General features: G+C 39.1%; 1 protein-coding gene and 1 long non-coding RNA gene across 18 annotated transcripts in view; one reads left to right on the plus strand and one right to left on the minus strand.

Moving 5' to 3' along the window:
• Positions 1-15,426, plus strand: part of RYR2 (ryanodine receptor 2) — a 252,769-nt gene extending 237,343 nt beyond the window's left edge. For all 17 annotated transcript variants that reach the window (XM_053382604.1, XM_053382607.1, XM_053382606.1 and 14 more), the window contains 11 exons: positions 1,229-1,359; positions 2,895-2,937; positions 4,625-4,758; positions 5,621-5,681; positions 6,531-6,677; positions 7,196-7,330; positions 8,836-8,992; positions 10,564-10,628; positions 11,560-11,660; positions 12,555-12,606; positions 14,113-15,426. In XM_053382604.1, the coding sequence (XP_053238579.1) occupies positions 1,229-1,359; positions 2,895-2,937; positions 4,625-4,758; positions 5,621-5,681; positions 6,531-6,677; positions 7,196-7,330; positions 8,836-8,992; positions 10,564-10,628; positions 11,560-11,660; positions 12,555-12,606; positions 14,113-14,208 (1,122 nt within the window). In that variant the 3' untranslated portion in view covers positions 14,209-15,426. The remainder of the gene's footprint in view (positions 1-1,228; positions 1,360-2,894; positions 2,938-4,624; positions 4,759-5,620; positions 5,682-6,530; positions 6,678-7,195; positions 7,331-8,835; positions 8,993-10,563; positions 10,629-11,559; positions 11,661-12,554; positions 12,607-14,112) is intronic.
• LOC128410855 (uncharacterized) overlaps positions 1-23,749 on the minus strand; it is a 52,392-nt gene extending 28,643 nt beyond the window's left edge. Inside the window, exons 1-2 of the long non-coding RNA XR_008329621.1 lie at positions 23,604-23,749; positions 12,908-13,096 (exon numbers count right to left, since the gene is read on the minus strand). This is a non-coding gene — a long non-coding RNA (uncharacterized LOC128410855). The remainder of the gene's footprint in view (positions 1-12,907; positions 13,097-23,603) is intronic.
• Between the last annotated feature and the right edge of the window lie 1,660 nt (positions 23,750-25,409).

Consider the following 25,409-nt stretch of genomic DNA (forward strand, 5'->3'; position numbering starts at 1 on the left):
TTACACATCCAAATTCCAGAATGGCACCAATCCCTTAGAAATCTACCATTCCTCTGTTTTGACTCTAGGACTTTGTGGAGATCACTGCCCATATGCATCTTGCAGCAATTTGTATTACCTTTTAATTTTTGTTCCTCTCAACAAAACTGCCAAGAGGCCTGTGCAGAAACACACAGTGCTTCAAAAGTGATTGCTTATTTACATTGATAAAGGCAGAGGGGAAGCGGTCAGGAAGGGGGAAATTTTAAGGATGATTGGAAAATGTTTGTTGAATTTTTGAAAGATTACTGTAAACATCTTAAAACGTCAGCAGGATTAGAATTAATTTAGCATTAAAAATATAAACAAAGGAAGAGTTGGATGAGCTAAAATAGGGAGTAATCAGAGTATGCAGCAATGAAGGAGAAGTGTAATGAACCATGGGGGGGGGGAGGGAAATCAATGTTTAATGTATGGATTGTTTGATGTGTGATGATTTACAAAATTCAAAATGATATTTTTTTTCAAAAAAAAGATAAAGGCAGAGGAGGGAATAAAAGAACAAACCTAAGTCATAGCAAACTGTGCATGTACCAATTCCACAATTAATTTTAGAAAATTTTCCTGATAATTTTAGAAATTCTCCCAGGTATAAACTGGCAGTATGGAAGAGAGTATGGAATGCTAAAACAATAGCTCCATTATCTTTGCCTTGTTTGCATTTTCTTAATTGGGCAACCTCAAAGGTTTGTTGTGATGGCAACATAATATTTATGTTTTTGGTACGTAAATAGCACTTGCCTCAGTAAATTTTCCTTACTATTTAGGGTTTGTCCTGGGATCAATTCATTTTTCTTTTCTTTTAAAGAACATACTTTTTTTGCTCACAAAGAATGCTCCTGTTCATAGGTGGGGAGGTAAGAGTTTTTTGCCCTTTCTTCCTCCTGCAAGTCTCTTGTATCCTTTGCAAATTTGCTCCAGAGGAAGCAGTGGTCTGGGTGAATGCAGGGAGAAGGAAGCATCACTGAAAATCTCCTTCCCCTTCTGTTGAACACTGGATTGTAAGCGCAAATAGGGGAAGGGCTGCAATTGATCCAGTTCACCTTATACGACATATACTTCCTTTAAGAAATTGTACAGTTCATTCAGTCTGCATTTTCCCCAACAACCAGCTGTTCTTAAGATATTGTTGCTCCAAGTGCTGTAGAACATGTAAATCAAATGTTGGTGTGTTTATGTTTGGTTGCAGGTTCCACTGGTTATATTTAAACGAGAAAAAGAAGTCGCACGGAAATTAGAATTTGATGGGCTGTATATTACAGAACAGCCTTCAGAAGATGATATTAAAGGGCAGTGGGATAGACTTGTCATCAACACACAGTAAATATTTCTCTCTCTCTCTCTCTCTCTCTCCCCCCCCCCCATCTTCCCTGAAGCTTGTGTAAGTGTATCTCAATTTTGGCAGCAGTGAATTGTGATTGGATTCATCTGCAGCACAGAAAACTCCAAGATGTGAGGCAGCTATAACTATTTTATATAGCTATTAAATGTACATTTTAGCTTGCTTTGTTGTGAGGATATCAGTAAAGAAATAATAATCTTCCATTCTGCAAACAGCAGTTTTGTTTCCAATGGCACTGATATGCTTGAAACATAAATGTTGATTCATACAGTCAAGCTGGTTCTCTTTTACTTAAATTAAAATGATATACATTTTTAAATCCATCTAACACATGGAAGGTGACACATCCAATTATTTATTCATGTTTCATCCTTTTAAATATAGAGAGAGAACAGGGCACTTTTTATTCATAGTATATATTTTAAGGAGAATGGGTTAACTGTGCACATTCACCAGGTCTCATGAAGAATACAGTATGCACATAATCCAGCCATGAAGAAGGAACTGTGCACATTTCCTAGTCAATATACATAATCTCCAACAGGCCTCGAAAAATGTGCATATAGTGACTGTACATTTTCTGGTCATTATGCATAATCCCCAACAGGCCAGTTTAGCATTACATGTGAACTGACGCATCATGTATCTCCAAATGGTTAAGTTACATTAAGTGGTTAAAAAGATGATTGCCCAAAATAGGCATTTCTTTCACTCATGAAAGGCCTATTTTTTAAAAAATTATTATTGTTGTTGTTATTATTATTATTATTATTACCCCACCCATCTGGCTGGGTTTCCCCAGCCACTCTGGGTGGCTCCCAACCGAATATTAAAAACCCAATACAGCACTAAACATTAAAAACTTCCCTAAACAGGGCTGCCTTCAAATGTCTGGGAGGGCATTCCACAGGGCCTCTGCCTGGTTTCCTGTAACCTCACTTCTCGCAGCAAGGGAACCGCCAAAAGGCCCTCGGAACTGGACCTCAGTGTCTGGGCTGAATGATGGGGGTGGAGATGCTCCTTCAGGTATACAGGACCGAGGCCATTTAGGGCTTTAAAGGTCAGCACCCTTACAGACACAGCTTAACACAATCTGCAGAAAAACCTGAAATGTCATTTTGCATCTCATAGGCAAAAGTTAATTTTGTGTCATAACAGAGACCAGCAATCCAGTACACTCTAAACAAAGCTTCACATGAAACAATGTTGGGTTGTGGGAGTTCTGTGGACACAATTAACACATCTGAATGGGAAGTTTGCACTACGGAAGGAAGACATTCCTACCAGATTTTTTTTAGTAATTAGGACTACCTGTGTACATTAAACCTATAATAAATTGAATTATTAAATTTATTTATTTATTAAACCTATACCATATTATAAATACATTTGCATTAGGTAGCTTTATTAAGCTTTTTCTGTAGGCACTTCCTACAATAGTGTTATCTGTGAATTTGCTATTCAGAAAAATGTTTACTCATATGAGTGCTATCTTACTTTTGTATATCTTTAGATCATTTCCTAACAACTATTGGGACAAGTTTGTAAAAAGAAAGGTAATGTTCTTATTATAGTTGAATTATGTAATTTTGAATTTGTCTAAATTATTTATACATGTCCTTTTGTATCATTATAACCTGTATCCATTATTATTAATTTATTGCAGTTATATAAAGTCTTTCTGCAGAGGTGACCATATTGGCGCCATTTCAGAGAACTATGACTAGAGATGGGGAAGGATTTCAGTTTGCTCCACAGTTTGGACAGACTATACTTGGAACAAGCCAATTTGACGGCATGTCTCCAAACTTTCTATGCAAGGTTCACTGAGGTGTACTTTAAAAAACCACAAAGATGGTCCAAGGGTATTGTACAGAAAAGAGATAGCTGCTCCATAGTTTCATAGGGACAGCCATCCTTTTTTCTATACAGTGGCACACCATATCATACTGCCACTTCTAGGGGTGTTTCACTCAAAGGTTTTGTGCATGCACAGCAAGTGATGCACTTTCAAGCTGTTGCAAACATGCAGAAAGTTTTAAATCGAGAATGAATGAAGCAGGGACCCTTCAGAGCACTAGGGTAGTATTTCTAAATCAGTGTGTTTTGAAACTGTGTTGGTTTTCGGGTTGTTTTTTTTTTTTTAAATTGCATACATTTGGGATGGAACAGACATGCTAGTCGGCTCTTAGTGCAAGGGACATGGACTGGACCAAGAATGTTTTATCTATCTGTAACCATGACTGCCTACAGAAGGCTGTGCAGCTGGCTGCATTGCTCATGAAACTCCAAAGATGATCAGTGCCTTCAGGGGAAGCAGTTACGGAGATAAGAAAGCACACTTTACACATTGACTGGGGCCCAATACTCTTCTTTCCATCTAACAATTAATCAGCATTGTCAGAGGAGGACAGGCTAGCTTATGTGTTAAAAATGTTCACATGGCCCAATCCATAGCACTTACCCTGGCTAGAAGATGAAAACACCGTTCCTACCAGCAGCTTTTCATACTCTAGGGAGAACAAATCTTCAGCCAGAAACTCGGCAGACAGATGGCAGAGGCTCATGTCTGTATGTGCAGAATTCATTCTAATTGTTTCTTTAGGAAGATACTAACATAATGGAAATTGATGCAACTTTATAAGGAAAAAAATGATATAAGATTTGTCTAATATACCGTATTTTTCGCTCTATAAGACGCATGAGACCACAAGACGCACCTAGTTTTTGGAGGAGGAAAACAGCAAAAAAAATATTCTGAATCTCAGAAGCCAGAACAGCAAGAGGGATCGCTGTGCAGTGAAAGCAGCAATCCCTCTTGCTGTTCTGGCTTCTGGGATAGCTGTGCAGCCTGCATTCGCTCCATAAGATGCACACACATTTCCCCTTACTTTTTAGGAGGGGAAAAGTGAGTCTTATAGAGCAAAAAATACGGTATATGTATAGACTATATTTACACATAAATTTAGCCAGTTTAGTTATTTATATAGTTAGAATCATTTTTCTTTATGTGTGCATGTAACCAGCCTTAAGCTTATGGCTGTTGCTGCTGCTATACAGAGAGCAGATATCAGTTCTTGATTGAGGTCTACGTATTCATTTTGCCACATAATTGATCAGTCAGTATTATACACATATATTGTGATTGGGCTGTTGAAATAATTTGGATTCAGCTGAAATATAACCTGTTTTATTAGGTTTCCAAAGTAGAGAGAAAAATAACAATCACCTCCATTCTTCTAGGTTATGGATAAATATGGAGAGTTCTATGGAAAGGACAGAATCAGTGAATTGCTGGGAATGGACAAAGCTGCTCTGGATTTCAGTGATGCTAGAGAAAAAAAGAAACCCAAAAAAGATAGTTCTTTATCAGCTGTGTAAGTTTACAAAAATTTGGTTTTTTTAAAAAAAAATCAGCATTTTTTCATATGTAGAGCCTACAGCTCTTAGGCTTTTAAAGAGTGACTATTTTTAGTTAATAGTGACTTGATATTCTCAAGCAGTACATGTGTTGGGGGCTAATGAAAAGAATTAAGTTGCCTATTGTACCGTATTTTTCGCTCTATAACACGCACTCGACCATAACACGCACGTAGTTTTTAGAGCAGGAAAATCCGTAGGCATGCCACCCGTAGGCATTCCCTCCATAACACGCAGACATTTCCCCTTACTTTTTAGGAGGAAAAAAGTGAGTGTTATGGTGCAAAAAATACGGTATTTGCACTGTGAAGAAAAAGGCATCTTGCTTTGTAGCTTTTAAACAACAGCTACCAGAATTTCCTGTCTTGGCAACACCCTGGCCTTGACAGTAAGGGAATAGGAGACTCCAAGTTAGTCATACTCAAGTTCCATTGTAATCAGTAAGACTTAAGCAAGATGTGACTTTCCCCATTAATTTCAATGGAACCTAAGTATGACAGCCTTAATGTGGATTGGCACCAATGACAGTAACACAAATAAGTTAAGAAATGTCAGCTTCTTAGAGAAAGAAGTATAAATGCCGTGTCGTTCCAGTGGGGGTTTCTGAGCAAAAATAAAAATAGTATCACCAGAATCTGCCCCACTCCCACTTTTAACAATAGCAATAGCAGGAATTAAAATGATATTCATATGAATTGGTTTTAAGACAGCTATGTTGAAAACAGGGCAGTGATGGCTTGATACCCAGGCTGAATGAGGTAATTGTTACATATTAATATAGTGTTATTTCTTACTGTGTCTTTCATATATTTTTTCCAGACTGAATTCTATTGATGTAAAGTATCAGATGTGGAAATTAGGAGTTGTTTTCACTGATAATGTAAGTTTATGCCATTAAATATAAATTAAGTACTAAAGCAGGAAACTGGTTTAGAGTGTGAGATTTGGCTATTTTAAGTGAGGTTAAAAATGTGTGCTTTGCTATATTAAGACTCTGAACATATATATGGCCAATTCCATTTGATATTCAGATGTAATGTAGTGCAAATTTTATTGTATCGGTGAAAGTCTATTTATGACATGTAAGGGATTGTTTAGCTTTGCATTTGATAAAGTAGGCTGTTGGCTATGACTACTCATGCTGCAATAAACAAGCATTTTTCATGCTGTTTCCTTGTAGATTTAACTATTCATCATTTTTCAGAGCTAGAACTGAACACATTGCAAAGCTCACCTAGAGGGCAAAAAATCACCCTGATGAGATATAGTGGTTCCTACTGTATCCCAGTTATTGTAATGACTTGCTAGACCCTGGGTTCAGTAGGAAGCCTATGTTAATGATAAATGATATTGGCTGATTTTGTTATTTAGACCTTGAAATTGGATATCCTCCCTCCCCAATTCACTCCTTTATTTACGAAAGCAGGCTTTTGGTAGAGGAGTATTGATTCAGTTGAAAAACTGAAGGTTTTAACCAGGTTATTTAAAAACAGCACAAAAATTTGTTCATTTTAAATTAGTTTTATTTAACTTATATTCTTTTTAAATGTTTAAAATCTATCTTCTTGTGTTTATTTGGCAGCTGTTATGATCAGAGCTAGGGCACCATGAATCTTGCACCTGGTTATATAAATTACTGAGTTATTTGGTTTTGCAGTTGAATCAGTTAATCACAATTATCACGTTGTCTGCCCTTTTTCTAATTTTGTTTTACGCTTTCTCCCTGAAGTCTTTTCTATACCTCGCCTGGTATATGACCATGTCAGTTCTTGGTCATTACAACAACTTTTTCTTTGCTGCTCATCTTCTTGACATAGCAATGGGATTCAAAACGTTGCGAACTATTCTGTCATCCGTAACTCACAATGGCAAACAGGTAATGTTGTCTTTTCTATCATTAACTACACTATCCTTTAAAACCAAGTTGGTAAGGAGGAACAATTATACAAACAGAACAGATAGAAACAAAAGGGTTTAGTTGCATAATGTTTGTCCTAAAAATTCAAAGGATAAGTCACAGTCATACTTGCAACTCTGATTTTGCTTAATTCGTTGTAAAAAACATGCAATGGGTACTAATGTCTTAACCAGCACCATGCTATCCGTGTTACTAAAGGCTCTTTTCCTGCGGTTGCAATGGGCAAGGAGGAAAAAGCAAAAGTTGCCTCTTCTCTTCTGCCATTAGCATAGGTATGGATCACTGGATCCTCAAACTGAAGGGCACAGTTGGCTACAACCCAAAAATTCAAGTCAATATGCTAAAGTGTTTCTCTTTTTTCTTTATTAGAAAGAAAACTTCTGCATGAGGGCATTCATCACAGAAATATAATTGGTCCATCAAATCATATTGCTGTACTCTTATATCATGTGACTTATTTTTTTATTTTTTTATAGCTTGTGCTCACAGTAGGATTACTGGCAGTGGTAGTTTACCTGTACACGGTAGTCGCATTTAATTTTTTCCGTAAATTCTACAATAAGAGTGAAGATGGAGATATGCCAGACATGAAGTGTGATGATATGCTAACGGTAAATATTACTTTGACTTTTATTCATCTCCCCTTGTGTTGCTAATACAAGTTCTCAATGCCATTCATATAACTCAGTATGGTTATTATAAACATAATGCTTTCAGAAAAAGGAAGGTTCTGTTACTATAAATTGACAATGGCAAAAGGATGTAGTAATTTGATTTCTCTACAATATACTAGAAATACTCTGTAGTCAGAATAAAGACATCTCAAAATGTCTTGCTCTTATTGGATAATAGTGACAATCAGGAAAGCTGGGATGATGATTTCTCATGAGTTGACTTTTGGTCAGGCTTCAAAGTTACAGACAGAATTAGTAACATACCAACTGTTTATACAGTACAACAAAAACTGCTTTTATGTTAACACCGGAGTCTTTGTCTAGTAAATTGAATTTGTCTGTCTCTGAAGCCTGAACTTGAAGGGGGGAGGGAGGTAATTAGACTGTTAAAAATATTGGTAAGGTTTCTCATTTCAAGCCACATATCTTTAACCCTTTGTTTACAAAAGCATTGTAAAACAGTATCAATAGTTATGAATCCAAGGCCTAGTGTCAATATGCAGCATCCTGTCTCCAGCAGGTGGGCATTGCTAGTTTCTGTATTTATGCCAAACAACAAAGTGAAACTGCCAATAAATAAAAACAACAAATTTAAAAGAAAGCTGTATTCTGTACACAGATATCCCAATCCATGGGGGAAGCTGGCTCCTTCCCGTGTGAATGTTCCCAGTTTGCAGTGATCAGCTGTTCAGGAGGGATATTTTAGCAAGCAAATTTTGTATGAATATAGGAAAAATAATTAGTATGCCTTGTTTTCTACAGTTTTTAAGAGCAAAGTAATTGCCCACTGTATTCATCATTCTTTGTGGCCTCTGTGCAGTTTCACATTGGTGTGGTGTGGCCTAAAAAATAAGTTTTGCTGCTGATTTAAGCAGTGGTGAAGCTGCAGTCAACAGCCCAGCAGCAACCTCGTGGGAATGAAATTCTGTAAGAGGGCATGGCCACAGTGCCAGCCTGCTGAGGGTAACTTCACCACTGCTTCAAGCAGTGTTTTGTAAAAGAAAGGCAACTGGAACCCTCTGCTGACTCCTGGTAACTCCCCTCAACAGATTTCATCCTCCCCACTGAGAAGGTTGAAGACTCCCCCTAACCCCCCCAAAAAAAAATTGTACAGGGGCTTAATGGTCCCCCCATCAAAGCATGGAAAGTTTTAGCCTGGTGATAGGGACTTGGGAGCATTCAGGCTTGAGGCTGGTGTAGGTTTGTTATGTCCAAACCAGGCCATGATCTTTGAGAGCTTCTCTGAAGAGTGTGATGCTCTCTCACCCCCTTTCCTCAGGTAAACAGACCTGCATTCCCACTCTCTTTGCAGCCGCTCATTTATCTGAAATTCTGACCAAAAGATCAAGGTGCAGTTTAAGCCTTATGCAGATTAATAAATAGCCATAGCAGATGTAGAACGTGCATTTTTAATATTACTGTCTTTTCCCATGTGTTCGTAGTGCTATATGTTTCACATGTATGTGGGAGTGCGTGCTGGTGGTGGAATTGGTGATGAAATTGAAGATCCAGCAGGCGATGAATATGAAATCTATCGAATCATCTTTGATATTACGTTTTTCTTTTTTGTAATAGTTATTCTCCTCGCTATCATCCAAGGTACATATGCATACTTTTTCAGTTTATATTGTATTTTTAACTGACAATATTACCCTTTCCCTACTGATAACTAAAATCCTATTTCCCCCTGGCACATGGGATAAAACATCATGCCATCCAATATATAAAAAACATAAACTTCCTGTGTCTAATATATTTGCTTATGTTCAAAATCTATTTAACGTGAGTTTAGTGTATATAGTGTGCTATATAGCTGAAAATTAGAGACAAGTGAATAGGATAAAATGGTGTTGTCAGGTCTTGTATATCTACTGAAATCTAATAAAAGCACATACTCTAGTTCCGCTTCTACAAGAACTCCAACCACAAAAGGTCCTGCAGAGCTTTGCACATGATTGGCTCATGCCCACAATCTGAGAGTATGTATATGAATACTTCTCATCTGCAAGAGCCTTCAGACCCAATACCTCTTCACTCTTTCCTTTCTCTGCAACAAATCTCCCCTTCTCTTGTATTTATATTCTTGGCTCTGATGTGATTTATTTCTTTCCCCTGTTCTCTAAGCCACGGTCCATTACCTTTGTCGAGCTCTGTTAATGTGACTGTGTTAATAATAAGCATTCATAATGAGAACAGGAAAATGAAATGATGTAACCTCTGGATGCTGTCACATAAAGCATCTTTTAGCAATTAAGACTTGTATTCCATATACACACTCTTGTGAAGAAGGAACAAGAGATTAAAGTCAATCCACAATTACCGCATTTTTCCATGTATAAGACCAGGCATAGGCAAACTCGACCCTCCAGATGTTTTGAGACTACAACTCCCATCATCCCTGACCACTGGTCCTGTTAGCTAGGGATGATGGGAGTTGTAGTCCCAAAACATCTGGAGGGCTGCGTTTGCCTATGCCTGTATAAGACACACGTATAAGACAATCCCTATTTTTTGGAACTCAAATTAAGAAAGAGAGCCAGAGCTCGAACCCAAGCCTGGGCTGCCTGCACCAGAGCCTGAACCTCTATTCATTCACCATCCATGTATAAGGTGACCCACAATTTTTGACTAAAATTTTTAATCAGAAAACAACATCTCATACACTGAAAAATATGGTAGTTTTCTCCTCTTGTTTTATGAACTGCGCTTCAGACAACTCCAGTTTATATGGCAAATTCAAACACTTCATGTACACGCTAGGGCTGGACGATATCTGGTTTTCAATATCATGTTATATCACCAACTAAACATCACAATATCTTGATATATTACAATATATATACGCAGTGGCAGAGGGTTTCACTGGGCCTCGCCACAGGGGAGGAGGGTCCTACTGTGCCTCCCCATGGAAGCGGAGGACTTTGTGGGCATCCCTGTGGTGGCGGAGGGCCTTGCCGTACCTTCCCACAGATTGACAGAAATGTTTCTCTGAGTTAAACACAGATTCAGCCTCTACAGTCATATTTACTACAAACTCTGATGGTGATTTGAGCATTCAATGCATATAACTTTAGTTTTGAGTAAGGTTTAAACGCGTGCATCAGATTATGACAGAGTTTACAAAATCAAAAGCATCACCTTATTTTAAGTATCACCTTATTTATTACCAGGTTTAATTATTGATGCATTTGGAGAATTAAGAGATCAGCAAGAACAAGTTAAAGAAGACATGGAGGTAATATATATCAGCAATTCTGTCGTGATGTATATGGTATTTCTGTGAAACATAAATACACGTATAATAGAAAAATAAATTGTGTATAGCTAACATGCCAGTGAGAGGATTCTAGTTTAGGATTTCCCTGGCGTACTTCTTTTACATAGAATATATAATGGAGTATTGGGCTGGCATTATGGAGCAGCACTGCATTCTGAGGGCTTATACCACCAACAGTCACTGCTGTAATCTATGCCAAGCAGTGGTGGCTCTCCAAAGATTTAGGCAGTGGTGTTTCCCAGCCCTGTTTCTTGAGATCCTTTTAAGCAACAAATGTTAGGGACTAATCTTCTGTATGAAATGCATGTTCTCCACCTAGGGATGGAGAATAAATTAGTACGGTTCACATTTTAAAGAGAACCAACCTGATTTGCCAATCTTGTATTTATACATGGATAAATACAATTGGATTATGCATTTTGTGAATATTGCAATGCAGTTTCAGTTTGGAAAAATACACATTCTGAACAAACTTAGAAAGCAAATGCATTGGGAAGTGTACAGAAAAGCTTATTTTGGCGGAAATGTGTGCTTTGGAAGGGATGCATACAATTTAAATGCAGCTAAATCTGAAAAAAACAAACAAACAGAAATAGGCTGCTTCATCTTCCCCTAGTTCTACTACTGATACATAAGGCTTTTTCAGAAATAGTACAGGAAAAGGAATAGGAAAATTTGCATTTCAGCATCGACCCTTTATTCCCTTACAGAGGGAAATATTTTAGCATTCAGAAAGCATAGGTTGGAAAAGAAGAGGGTACATTTCTATTTAAGGCCTTAAAGCAAGGGATTTTGCTGAGAAGTTTGAACTTGGCATATAGAGTTTCCTTGTTTTCCTTGTACTGTTAAAGAATATTTGGACAATGTATTTTTTTTTCATTCTTTTTAGACCAAATGCTTTATTTGTGGGATAGGTAATGACTACTTTGACACAGTGCCCCATGGTTTTGAAACACATACTCTACAGGAGCACAACTTGGCTAATTATCTGTAAGTACTTTAATGTCATCAAATCTGAAACATAATAGGAGATGCAACAAGTCAATATTTTGAAGTAAAACTCTAGTTAAATTTATATGGTGGTTGGAAAAGGAAGTATTTTGCTTTGTGACAAACAAAAAAAAGGTCAGGGGAGACCCCATCTAGTATTGGATAATGTGCTTAAATCTGGAATTATGATATGAAATTTGAAACTGAACCATAATCTTTGGAAACGGCACAAAATTGACTAGAAAATAAATCCTATTGAAACACTTAATCTAATGGTTGTAGCTTCAAGCCCCACTTTGGGCAAAATATCTCTGCATTGCAGGGGGTTGGACTAGATGAACCCTATGATTCTAGGAAATAAATGGACTTAAAGGCTTACCGGTAGTTAAATTATTAAAATAACAGTTGCAATATATATTAACAAGTTACAATGAGTCCTGTGGCCTTTCACTTGAATCCAAACTTGGCTTCCAGAAATTGAATTGTCCTGAAACCAGAATTTAGTTTCATATCATAGTATGGAGGGACCCTAACCCCCAAGTTCTCAGTTTGGATGTTAAGAAACCAGGAATTTGTTCAGGGAGGGAATAGGTGAAGTGAGGTGAGGAGGGAGCCAACCAGCGCATGGATTGCTCCTAGTTCAATAAAATATGGCTTAGTAGACTGGTTTCTGAACTGGGGCTATAAATCATAGGCATGGATTTCCCGTTCTATACGTGGGAGCCCTTTGCTTTCTAATGACAGGCTGATACGTTCTTTCATTTTTAGTTAATTTCTTATATACAGGTATTTCATTCTCTCTCTCTCTCATATATATATATATATATATATATATATATATATATATATATATATATATAAAATCATGAACAACAACTTCTTTCTTTATCATAGATTTTTCCTGATGTATCTCATAAATAAAGATGAAACCGAACATACCGGGCAGGTGAGTCACCAACATGTTGTGTAACAATAACTATCTAAGATTCATTTTTTTGTCAGAAACTTCTAAATGTAATTTACTGTGATACAAATTGGTACCAGTACCTAGAAGTCCACTAGATGAGAAAATGACGTTTTGTTACTTTTGATAGCTATGTGAAGTTTCATTTAGAAGCATTTCAAGAGATTACATCAATTTCGATATTTTCTTTGTCTCCTCTACTACTTGTGTTAGTTTGGAAGGTCACATTTTAACTTTTTAAATGAATTCACAAACATTTCAACTTCTGGTTCTTTCCACTCACCAAAGTTATGGTATGTCATGTAGAAACTGTGGGATTTGCCACCTGTGTTCCTTTTTGCTGATGAATTGTTCCAGTCCAGCAAGGGAGATTTAAGCATTCCATATATGTATGTTCATCTGGATGCATATCCCGTATCCATGCTTCTGTGAACAGCAGTCAATTGACTGGATGGTTTCTTGAGTTCTGGCCCTTTGAAAAAATACAAGCATTGGAAAATTAAGAAATGTTAATACTCATCCGTACATAATATTCATTCCCCTGTGGAAGAAACCAAGATACCGTAGATTCTGGCGTATTAGGCGACTGGGCGTATTATACGATCCCCCAAATTGGCAGCTGGAATTTGGGGGTTCGTCTTATAAGCCCAGTCGCCTAATACGCTGGGCAGCTCCGTGCCGGGAGAAAGCCGCCTGGCGCGGAGCCGAGCCAGCCACCCGCTGCTTCTGAAGCGGGGGTGGGGTGGGGCTCCTAGCCGGGAAAAAGCCGCCTGCTGCTGCTTCCGAAGCCGCAGCAGCGGGGGGGCGGGCTCCGCTCTGCGCCGCCCATACCCAGTGTATAAGACTACCCCCAAATCTACGGTAGATTTTGTAAAGTCCTACAGAAGCATATTATCCCATAACTAAAATTGCTGCTTTTGCTATTCTAGAGATAACAGTATTTTGTATACTTGCATGAGGCTTAATTTTCTGATGCTGTGGATTGGATTTAGTCCATTTATCTCCAGAGCAGCTCCCAAGACCTAGAAAGGCGAGGATAATAGAGAAATAGGGTCCTGGCTAGACAACACTGTACAACAGCAGAAACAGACTTGGATAACAAAGAAAAAAAGTAGAAATGCATAAAGCATTTATAATGCTTCTGCCTCATGTGAAAGCAAGAACGTACTTGAGATTGCTTCAAGATGACGGAGCTAAGCTTTCCTCTGAAGTAACTACATTCCTGTCTTTGGATACAGGGGGGACACTAAAACCACCAGACTGTTGTAAGATCATGAAGAAATACCTTTCAGATAAGGCTAATGATCCCTTCTCTATAAAGTTGAATCAGTGTGTACAGTACGTATTTCAGCATAAAAATTTAGGTTTTGGTCATCCTTTCAAAATCCTTCAGACTTGCAATAGTGAAAGTTTCAGAGTAAGTGGCAAAAGTCTTTCAAATGTATTTTAAAAGTAAGTTCAACTATAGTTCTCTTCTGTGTCTTACAGGAATCCTACGTATGGAAAATGTATCAAGAGCGATGCTGGGAATTTTTCCCTGCCGGTGACTGCTTTCGAAAGCAGTATGAAGACCAGCTTAACTAATTCTAGTTGAGGACTATCTCTTGAGAAACCATCCACACCTCTCCCGACTCCTTTGGGAACAGTTACCAGATTTCCCAGATCTATTAAGCAGTGTGCTGTTTGGAGCACCAAAGCTTTTTTTGATGACTCAGCTGTCCTTTTTTCTTCTATGTTTGCTTTGAGAACAATGAGAACTTAACTCTGGGAAGAGAAGAAAAAATATCCCACACAACAAATCCCCATACATAACATGAACACACGCACACAACAAGAGACTCGACAGCTTTTTTTCTCTGAGACTGCCTGATGATTTCCTTAACTAAGAGAACACACGTGGGGTAATGTGATAGCCACATTCATTCAATCTATTTATTTCATCATCCTGGAAGGACCTCTGTAGTTCACGGAGTGCTGTTAAGGATTGTTGTGGACGCTAAGTTGTGGGGAAATAGTGCCTTACTATATGTAGGTTGAGCTATGCAGAAGATGAGTGCATGATGACATCTTATTTTCTTTATTTGTCCTCTCTTTCCTCCCAGTTAATATTTATTTTGTCTTCTGGAGGGGCTTGGGAGGGATTTGGCTGTGCACACCTTTTAAATAAGACTATGGCGTGTCTCAGGATAAAAAGTAGTTTTTTTCTCATTAAGCTCAGTTCACAGGTATCTTCCTCTTTATCTCTTACACTTATTTTGGTAATGCTCTGATGCAACACTGCAACTTTATGAAATCTTTGTATGAAAACAAAAAGACTGCAGAAAAAAAACCTTTAAAAAGAATAATTTCATTGCATGTTTATTATGCAAGTTAAAACAACAAAAAGCAACCTTCTGAAGCAAGTTGATCAACATGAGAAAACATTCACGATAATATTCATAGTAATAAAGTGTTGTGGGCTTTATTGTACATTTGAAACCAGTGTCATCAACCCACTATGTATATGTTATGAACTTGCCAGTAGTTTGGATTTATTTTCTTTTTGTTGTTTTCCTTTTTGTTCATTTTGCCATTTGTGATCATTAGTGGAATTAAGGTTTTTCTTAGGTCAATTTTTAAAATCCAAGGTGAAGCAATATCCATTCAGGGATTTCATCATTTGCGTCATGAAACACCAATGATGTGTACATCACTCCATTTTGAGTCCTTTTTTGATTGTAATGCCAGTCTTTACAAATAAAAGGAGAGATTTGGAATGGAAGCAAGGTGCTTTCGCTGTCACTTGGCTTCTTTTTAACAAAGGCTGTCAGTTTTTCTCTAAAGTTATTGCAACAATTACCCCCTTTGTCTTCGTAGCATAACTGTTGTTCCTTCTGCCCTAGTGAACGTTCCAATTTAAACCCAGACCACCACTTTACACTGAAGAAAATCTGCTTCTTGATCACACTCACTTAGCTGTAATAAAAGGTTTATTCCAACCTATCTTTCAAATCAAGAGAGAGTTTTGTGGCAACTTAAAGCCTAATAAAATTATTAAGGTAAACCTCCCAATTGAGAATAATACTTTATGTGGACTCTAGTCCATAAAAGCTTATACCATAATAAACATGTTTAAGGTGCCACAAAGCTTTCTTGTTTCTGTCGCAGCAAACTAACACAGAAACTAGCCTCTGGAGCCCTTTAAATTTATGTAGTAATACTCAAGATAATTAATGGCTCTACATATAAGCAATTATTTGAACTAGTTAGTTCTGCATATCCCTTTCTTCTAAGCTACACTAAATTGCCAGGAAAGTTTTGTTTTCTACTCCACTCCAACCTTTAAAAAGGGAGGCAGGAGGCAGTAGAAACAAATTAGAAATCTAGTAATGACTTAATCTAGTCTTAGATCTTGTTATCTTGTGTTAGGGCTGACTGAATGAATTGGTCTCTACTGTGAAAAGGCTAGAGTGCCTAGCAGTGAAGTTCTTTTGAGAACTTCCCAGAAGACACAGTGTTAATTAGAATGTTATTAATCAATGCCACAATATCTTTCTTAGTATAGGATTTTATCTTGGTGATAAACCCAACTGCTAAGCAATTTATGCATTATAGATACCCTTTGTCATATACAAAAACACACACACCAGGAGATAGGGATCACTACTTAACAATTTGCATTTCCTTGTTACAAATTTATCCTTTGCTCACACATGTGGGATTCTTCTAAGCAACTATACACTCCCCAAAATGCAGTATCTTCCTGATTGTTTAAAACATCAAGCAAACCTTAAGAGAATCTTGCTTGCTTTTTAATTAGTTTTCATCATGGCAATTTGCTGGAGCATCATTACTCCCACGTTTGGTAAAAGTAATAAGAAATAATCGCACACCTTAGTTATTGAAACAAGGAGTGATTTGACAATTAAGACTGGACAGGCTGAGGCTGCTTTAAATGGCAGAGCTGTGAACTGTGTGTGTAGGCCTTCACCAAATAAATCCAGAGCCTTAGCATTTCCACTAATGGCGAGAATGTCTGTAAGGCGAGAGTGTTTTTTGGGGGAAAAGGTGAAGTCATGCATAGTGAAAGGCATCTTCTGGAGCACTGAAAATGTTGGCTACAATGTGTGCATTGCCATGGAGGGGGATTTGATTGGGAGGGTTATCTTTGCCCATTGGTCAGTTTCTTTTGGTGACAACTGATGCCTGGTCTGGGCAACCTCATCCACATGGTGCACAAAGCAAAACTCAAATCTCCTGCACACAACAGAGATTTGCAATCCCAATCTAGTTTGGTTTACAAAAGGCATTCCTGCACATGTCTACTTTTCATCTTCAGTTTCTGATTCAGCAAATGATACCTAAACAGAAGCCTTACATATGCAGATATGCACAGCTAGATGGGTATGATCCTGAACAGCAAGTGATTTTTAGACTGTTGAGCATGGTGTGCAGACTACCGGCTTTTTAAAATGGCTGTTCTTTGTGCATTTATTTCCAATATTTAAGCTATTTCTTGATGTCTGCAGTTGTGGTGCATGCTGACTTGCACCTGAGTCAAATTACTAACATTTCCTTTATACTTGAATAAGCTTTTCCTTATTTAGCCCCAAGCCATCTGGCACACAGCTTCTACAGCCTTCTAAGACTAATTATTTTCGTTTCACTTATGACCTTGAGAAGATTTATAGCTTCCGATTATCTTCCAAGATTTTGTTTTCTGGATTACATCATATCTTGCATAGAATACATTCATATTTAATAAAAAATATTTCTAATATCATCATGGCCTTTGATAAAAGTCAGTATCTTATGTTTGTTGGTTGGATAAAACTAATACTGATGTTTTAAGTTTTGAACTGAGGGTTAGGATAATAGTGATTTCACAGGTAAATGAAATTCGATGTAAAAATAATTGAAAAAGCGTAAGCATGATCCCACTTCTAAGGCAAACCATCTCTGTATTGTCTCTGTCTCTAGAACGGAGTTATGCATCTGAATAAGTAATAATGGTAGACAAGCAATTTGTAGGTAATCAAGATAAGTGGGGATTTGTGGTTCATGATTTAAAATTGCAGTTTTCGTTATACTGTGAAGATGGAGCAAAAACATTTGGCTAACAGGGCAGGTATGCTTAAGGAAATTATGACTAGTGTGCCCTGCCCATGCTGGATAGCAGATTGTCTCTGAAGTGCTTTTAAGCTTTAAATTTCTCTGGATTTACAAAGCAGAATGATTTTAGGCATATTGAGCCTTGTAGATCTGTTGAAAGGGACTTGTAGACAAGCCCTGCCTACTCAACAGGGAAGGTGTCCGGTGGTGTTTTTTTTACACACTGGCTTGAGCCTCTTTGTGATCAGGGCTCTCTAACTGTGCAATGCACTCCAGTTGCATTCAAGCAAATATGAGTAAAAGCTCAACATAGGGAAGTTTCAGAACTCAGCAGGTAGGGTCACAAACTCACAGTGATGTTGGGGGCAGGAATCATGTGCATGCTCCTGTTCCCATTTAGAGTTGCTTGGATGTGCCTTCTGAGTAGTCCTTTTATATTGTTTATCCTCTCTCCTCTTGCTCAAACCACCAAGTCTTGACATGGTGCCTAGACAACAAGTTGCACCTAAATATCAGCAAGACAAAGGAGATGGTATTGGACTTTTGGAGGAAGAGAGGGGAACTAGCCCCATTGTATATCGGGGGGGCGGGGCTGTGTGGGGAGAGTCTTCCTTTAAATTCCTGGGAGTTTACCTTAGTGAAGACCTCACTTGGAAAAACAATATAAGGCCCAACAGAACCTCCATTTCCTCAGGGTCTTGCAAAAGAACTATGTCAAACAAAAACTGATGATCTTCTACCGGTCCACAATAGAAAGTGTCCTTTCATACTGTATTACAGTATGGTATGCTGGTGTGACAGCCACGGACAGGAAATCCCTACAGAGGGTGGTGAACACAGCACATGATATCATGGGCTGTCCCTGGAGTTTGCTAGATGACATTGCAGGAGACTGCTGCCTCAGGAGAGTGAGGAAAATTCTTAGGGACGATTCACACCCTGGCCAAAAAGAAGACCCCACAGCATTATGACTTGCAATTTTGCCTGCTGTTAAATTTGATAAACTTTTTATGCAACGGTGAGCTTTTGGGAGTAATATCAATATTCCAGAATGATTGGTCATATTCCTAAAATGTCCTTTGTCACAGTCTTTTACTGAGCCAACATATGAATAGAAACCTTCCTCTGACTGTAGAAGTTACTGGTTCAGATGAGATCCACTCTGGTGCATGTTAATGGAACTTGGTAGTTATCCCTACCAATAGCAGTGGCCTCCCCCATGGGAAACTAACTAGTCAGCAATCACAGACATTCATGGTGCTGAGAGCCTGAGTATCTTCAGAACCACCTGGAAACTGATGCCAGGAAGAATGGAAATTCCCCTCATTGCTCAAGCTCTCACAGCAACAGACCTGTATTTCGTTCATGGTTCCCTCCAACTGCTTTTGGGGCTTTCCTTTCACCCAGAATAGACCTGTCACTTCTGTTACCCACCGACTACCCTTCTGCAGCAGCTTTGCCTTGACAAAGTGGTAGTCTAGGAATGAGGAAAATCAAGACCACTAAGGAGAATGCTAATGGGGAGAAGCAGTGATGACACTTCCTGCAAAAAGGACAAGGTGAGAGAGGAGTCATTCTACAAGGATGCCCTCATAGAGGCTGTCTGAGCCAATGACTTCTACAGACAACAGCTTCTCTTCATGGGATGGCTCATTAGACAGCTGTCATTTGAATTGGGGCTCAGAGTGTCAGTAAAGATGTGCTTGAGCTATTCTCACAGACAGGCTGTGCAGCAATCCACCCAGCATAGAAAGGGGGGTTGAAATGGCAAAAAAAGCAAGTAATGCTTTACATTTCATAGTCAAGTGAGACTTAAATGTCAATGGCCGTTTCAAGGAGGCCATGCAACAAAGGAACATAGTGTTGTAAGAGTCACTGCCTCTCCCATACATTTAAAATAAAAATACAAAATGATCACTACCATCAGAGATCTGAGAAATGTAGCACTCCATGAAAATAACCAATAGGGTCTTGTTTTCCTTCTCATGAGATGATTGCCTCAGCTAGGCTGCATTTAGGGAGAAATTGTTCTATGTCTTAAAAAATCTCCTGGAAACCTTGTCGCTGAAGAAGCCCAAAGGGCGAAACAAGGGTGTATCCTGATAACTGGTCTATCATCAGCTGCCTCATTGCTACTAAGTAGTTCTGTTTGTTACACTCTCAAGACATAGGACTATGCAGAAGGCAAGTTCGTTTGTAACACTTTTAAGACATAGGATGATGTGGAAGGAAGATATCAGTATGAAATGGCATTGCCAACAGGAACTGCACGTTGTAATCGTTGAACTTCACAATCTTTGTACTTTACTATCCTTGGACTTTACGACAATAAAAACATATAGAAGGTTAATAGTAATATGATATGTTATTGCCATCAGGAACAGCGCTTTGCAATTTTTTGATATGACGATTAGATTACAGTTTTATTATGTATAATGTTATGTTACTTTACAGCCAGTTACATGTGTGTTGTGGTATTCTGAACATGAATTACATAATGAGGCAATTGTGGTGTGTGTTAACCTAGATCTATTTGGCAGCCATTCATTCTTTTTGCTCTGCATTGCTCCATCACACTCCTGGTCCAATCCAAAAATAATTTTAAATAAAGTCCATTCCACCTCAGTCAAGGGGGGAGGGCATAATAAAACCTTGTTAAATTCCTTGGTGAGCATGAATCAAAAGCCCCCCCCCCTTTCTGCGGTAACAGACAGAATAACATAGCAGTGGCTATGTTTCATTTTGCAGGGGAGGACCAAAATAAACACCATTTGAAAACCATATGAAAGCATGAAGCACCTTGCCCTCCCCCTTCCTTTCCCTTCAAAAAACCAAGCCCAGTCCTTTTGGCAGCTGATTGATTGCAGCTCATTGGCATATGTCAGTCCAGAAGAGCCTCTTGATTAACGCCAATATTCCAAATTATGGAGAAACCAAGCACAAGTCATGTCAGAGATGGAGGCTCATCCATAGCAGGGACACACTCCCAGGTCACACTAGTTCTGCCTTTCAAGTTGGCGACACGGGCTTGAGTGGCACAGCGGGATGCAGTGAGCTCCCCAGACCCCACTGGGGAACATTGCCAGGATTTTTGCCTCATAAATCCTGGTTTCCCTCTGCCTGAACCTCCTTGTTGCCCACGATGGGCAGCAAGGAGTGACAGCCATTGACTTGTGATGAAAGCCAGAAACCTGGTATCTGAATTCTCTTTGAGGCCAACATATAGCGGATGGAAATCATGCTTTTAATAGTTGCTTTTTTACTGTCCAGGATTCTTTGTGATCTTTGACATCTAAATATCCTGCCAAATGTAGGCTAATGAGAGATTTCCCAGTTTTATATGCTTACTTAGATTCTGTACAGTACTTAAGAGGTTGTGATCCATAAAATCACAATTTAAACAGTTGTGCCTGCCTACATGAAAAGCTTTCAAATAGCTGGGTAGTGATGAAACTTCACAGATACATGAAAGTAATAGTCAAGATTGAGGGCAGAAGGAGAAGGGGACGACAGAGGACGAGATGGTTGGACAGTGTTCTCGAAGCTACCAGCATGAGTTTGACCAAACTGCGAGAGGCAGTGGAAGACAGGAGTGCCTGGCGTGCTCTGGTCCATGGGGTCACAAAGAGTTAGACACGACTAAACGACTAAATAACAACAACAATAATCAAGAAATCTTCTTAACACTTGAAAGATTCATTGATTCTTTCAATACGAGTCTGTGTTCAGAGGCTACTTCTATTTTCTCCAACAAGATGAATTTCAGCACAATCTCCATCAGCCTCTACTCATCATTGTAAGGGTTTGACTGAAATAAAAGAAGCCACATTGGTGATGTCACAATAATTCCCAGGTTCAGCTTCCAATGGTTTGGCCAAGTGTTTCAGATGCTCCTTAAGTCTGCTTATCCAACTGCCAGTAATTTCTCCAAATGGACGCAAGGGAGAAACGTGCTAGGAAAAAGGCACATTTGGCAAATCCACACCATGATCAACTCCCACCCGGAAACCAATGTCCCCACCGTGGAAGAACGTGTGGATCCAGAATTGACCTCCACAGTCACTTAGGGACTCGTTGTTAAAACCGTGTTTATGGAAGACAATCTTACTCGGCTACGACTGATCGCCAAAGAAGAAGATGTAAAATGTCAATACATACGCAGTGTCCATTCACTATACTGCACATGTTTGCACAACTGCTCTTTCTGAATTAAATATACTAAGACATCATAAGATGCTTGGAATAGCAGATATCTAAGTGCAGTATCCAAGAACATATGGCACAAATTCTATAGAAATAAGGGGAGTAGTGTCTTACATCTCTATAGGTGCTTTTTCTTTTGTATCACAACATAATTATATAAACACTACATTAACATTAAGCTTACAACATGTATTGGTGTGAATCAGAAATACACATAGAAAAGCTAGAAAACTGTAACAGGTAAGACCATGAATCAAGTATCTTTATTTGCAATCCTAAGACTAAGACTTAGAGGGGGTGTGTAGAAGTGAGGGTAGAGGATCACTTTTGCACTCTTCCATCCCTTTCCACTGTTGCTTAAAAGGAACCCAGAAACAATCAATGGGCTATTCCCTGGGCTGGAGGAACACCTGGAGTCTGGAGAGGCTATGGATCCTTCAGATCCATGCCTTCTCTTTTTCCTCCCTGAGCACCCCTCCAAAATGCCCCAGGCACACACCCCTTTCACCCTAATAATGTTGAGAGGGCAAGGGCCATGGTAGCAGGGAGAGAGCATTGAAATAGAGATCTCTGAAGTTAGTGCACCCTTAGAGAGGGAGAGCTAATGCTTCCTATGCCCTCTGGGACACACCTGAGAATACCTAGAATAAGAAGAAAGGAATCTGAATAAGCTATTTCCAGGCAGCCCATTATCAGCCATCCTCACACTTAGAAAAATCACAGAGTTGGTGGGGAAACTTACAATCTGCTACGTAGAAGCACAAGAAGTGCTCCCAGCACTCTGAACTTCATCCTCTGAAGAGGGAATCTTATGAAATAAGAAACCCAATAGCCTTCATCCATAAGAATTTAAAACCACTGGATCAGAGCCAGTAGTAGAGGGCAAAAATTAGCACAGACAATTTAATCAGATTTGCAGTGTTCTTTCTAGCCTAGGTTAGGAAACCTGCAAAAGAATAGCCTTCTCTAGCAGTGCAAATCAGGGGCAGCAGCCCCTGCAAGGGAAACCTAGAAAAGATGGCCAACCTGCCATTGTCAACCTTTTGGACTCACAGCTGTCCATGGAGGCGCAGGTCAATTCTGTATCCAGGGCAGCTGTCTACCAACTCCACCTGGTACGCAGGCTGAGACCCTACCTGCCCGCGGACTGTCTCGCCAGAGTGGTGCATGCTCTAGTTATCTCCCGCTTGGACTACTGCAATGCGCTCTACATGGGGCTAGCTTTGAAGGTGACTCGGAAACTACAACTAATCCAGAATGCGGCAGCTAGACTGGTGACTGGGGGCGGCCGCCGAGACCACATAACACCGGTCTTGAAAGACCTACATTGGCTCCCAGTACTACATTGGCTTTCCGAGCACAATTCAAAGTGCTGGTGTTGACCTTTAAAGCCCTAAACGGCCTCGGCCCAGTATATCTGAAGGAGCGTCTCCACCCCCATCGTTCTTCATGCTGCAGTCTTATGGACTCATTTACATGATTTAACTAGAACACAACTGAACCCAGGAAACTTCATACCCATAGATTTTAATTATTTGAGCTCTCATTTTTGCTGTTTCTTTTTGCCACTTTACACTTCCACTACATAAGATAAAACTCTCCTAGTTCTTTTCCACATTTCCAACATGAGTACTTTGCATTAATCCTTTGAATTCTAACAAAGAAGTAGTAGAAATAAGGTTGACCTGCAACTCAGTTGTTGAAGTGCTGTATCCGCATTCTCTGAAGAGCTGTGATGTGACTGACTGTGCTCCATGCAAAGCAGAACTGAAAAGGGAGCTGGCTTAAAATACAGAAACTGCACAGTGCAAGCCAAATGCATCCATAAGCAGGAAACAGTTCAGATGAGTTTGCCCCTCTGAGGTGCACCATCTGAAAATAAGCCCTCGGCTCAAGTATTACGGATCACATTCCAAATGTTCTTGTAGATCAAAGGGTATGTTAATCCTTTCAAGGTCAAGGGTCCTTGCCTCAAATCCCACCAAGGATGCAAATTTCTCAAAGGTTGGAATTGTGACCACCAGATTAAATATGCTGATAATGACCCTGCCAATCATGGGATCTCATTCACTTTCAGTTCTTCAGGGGAACAGTTACATTTTGTAAAGCTGCTATTTTATTTTACACTGCAGAAAGAAACAATGACAAAATAGCTTCAAAAGCAAGAAAAAGAAACAGTAAACTATTTACATGTCCAATTCGAAAGCAGCATGAACACGTAAAACTATCCCAATTGCTGGGTGATATGGCTTATAAACACTATCTTTCCAAATTTATGAGTGAAGATTGACTCTTCAGTTTAAAGTCTTAAATTTTTCTTAAATGAATTTTATTAAATCTGAATTTCTTTAAGGCTGCAATCCTAGGGTGTGGGGTGAGGTAAGTGAAATCTGAAGGTGGTACTACTGCTTCACCCAAAGATGTGCCAAGCTCAAGTTGACATTGTATAAACTGGCAGTGGAATGTTCTGTGCTTCTCTGTCCATTTCTAGGCCTTAGCATATTTTATTTGTTTGCCTGTTTTCTCTGTCATTGGAAACAATGCTTTAAACTTTAAGCATTCTCATAAGCGTGTCCAATTCCCCCTTCAGTATGGGAGCATGTCAGGTGACTGGGAGGGCCTTTGACCATTCAAATCAAAGCTGCTCCCCAGAATGCCCTGTTTGGGGCCTTACCAACTTTGAAATTTGGTTGTTTGATGGGCCAGAGCTTTGGAGAAGCTGGTGACATTAGAAAGGGAGGGTCTGGCATGAGAGCACCCTCTATGACATTGGAGAATGAAGGGTAGATCCTACTGTATGGCCCTTGGAATGCTCTTCAAGGAACCATAGGATTTCACCCTAGATCATCTGCCTTGAATTGGCATTCCCCTCCACTGCACAAAGCAAACCCACTTCTAACACCACCTCCAAATAAAGTTTTATTTTAGCTCCTCTTTTTTCTGTTTCCACAAAGCCTGCAAGAACCAATGGTGTTCTTTTTAAGCAGATACTTTATACAATCACATCACAGTCTCACTAAAATATAATTTCTTCTGAAATCTTAAACAGATGTACTATCAGGGGCAACATTTAGGTAGGGCACACTGTGTTTTAGACATGCAATTATTCTTGAGGAATACCTGTATCTCTAACCAACTTGCTGCTTTCAGGCTAAGAGGCAAACTAGGCAAATCTATGTGTATTTAAGCAACACAATTCTTCAAATTAATATTTGGGCCACATGGCTGCCCTGTATACAAAGGGGAAAAGTTTTGCATGAAAAGAAGTGTGCATGAGTATGCAGAAGGGGTAAAACCTTCTCCTCATTCATTAGCTTGCTGCATTCCAATGTTTTAAGCATGTTTCTTCTAGCACTGCTCACTTTCAGAAGACTGGTCTACAAACATTGTTCAAATTGCATTCTAGCTATTGCCTAGCACTCAAGTACATACAGTATGTGAATCTGCATTGTGGTTACCTCTATATCTATCAGCAGGTGGAGCTATTGCTT

Source organism: Podarcis raffonei, chromosome 3, assembly GCF_027172205.1.
Source record: "Podarcis raffonei isolate rPodRaf1 chromosome 3, rPodRaf1.pri, whole genome shotgun sequence".
In the NCBI taxonomy this organism is placed as follows: domain Eukaryota; kingdom Metazoa; phylum Chordata; class Lepidosauria; order Squamata; family Lacertidae; genus Podarcis; species Podarcis raffonei.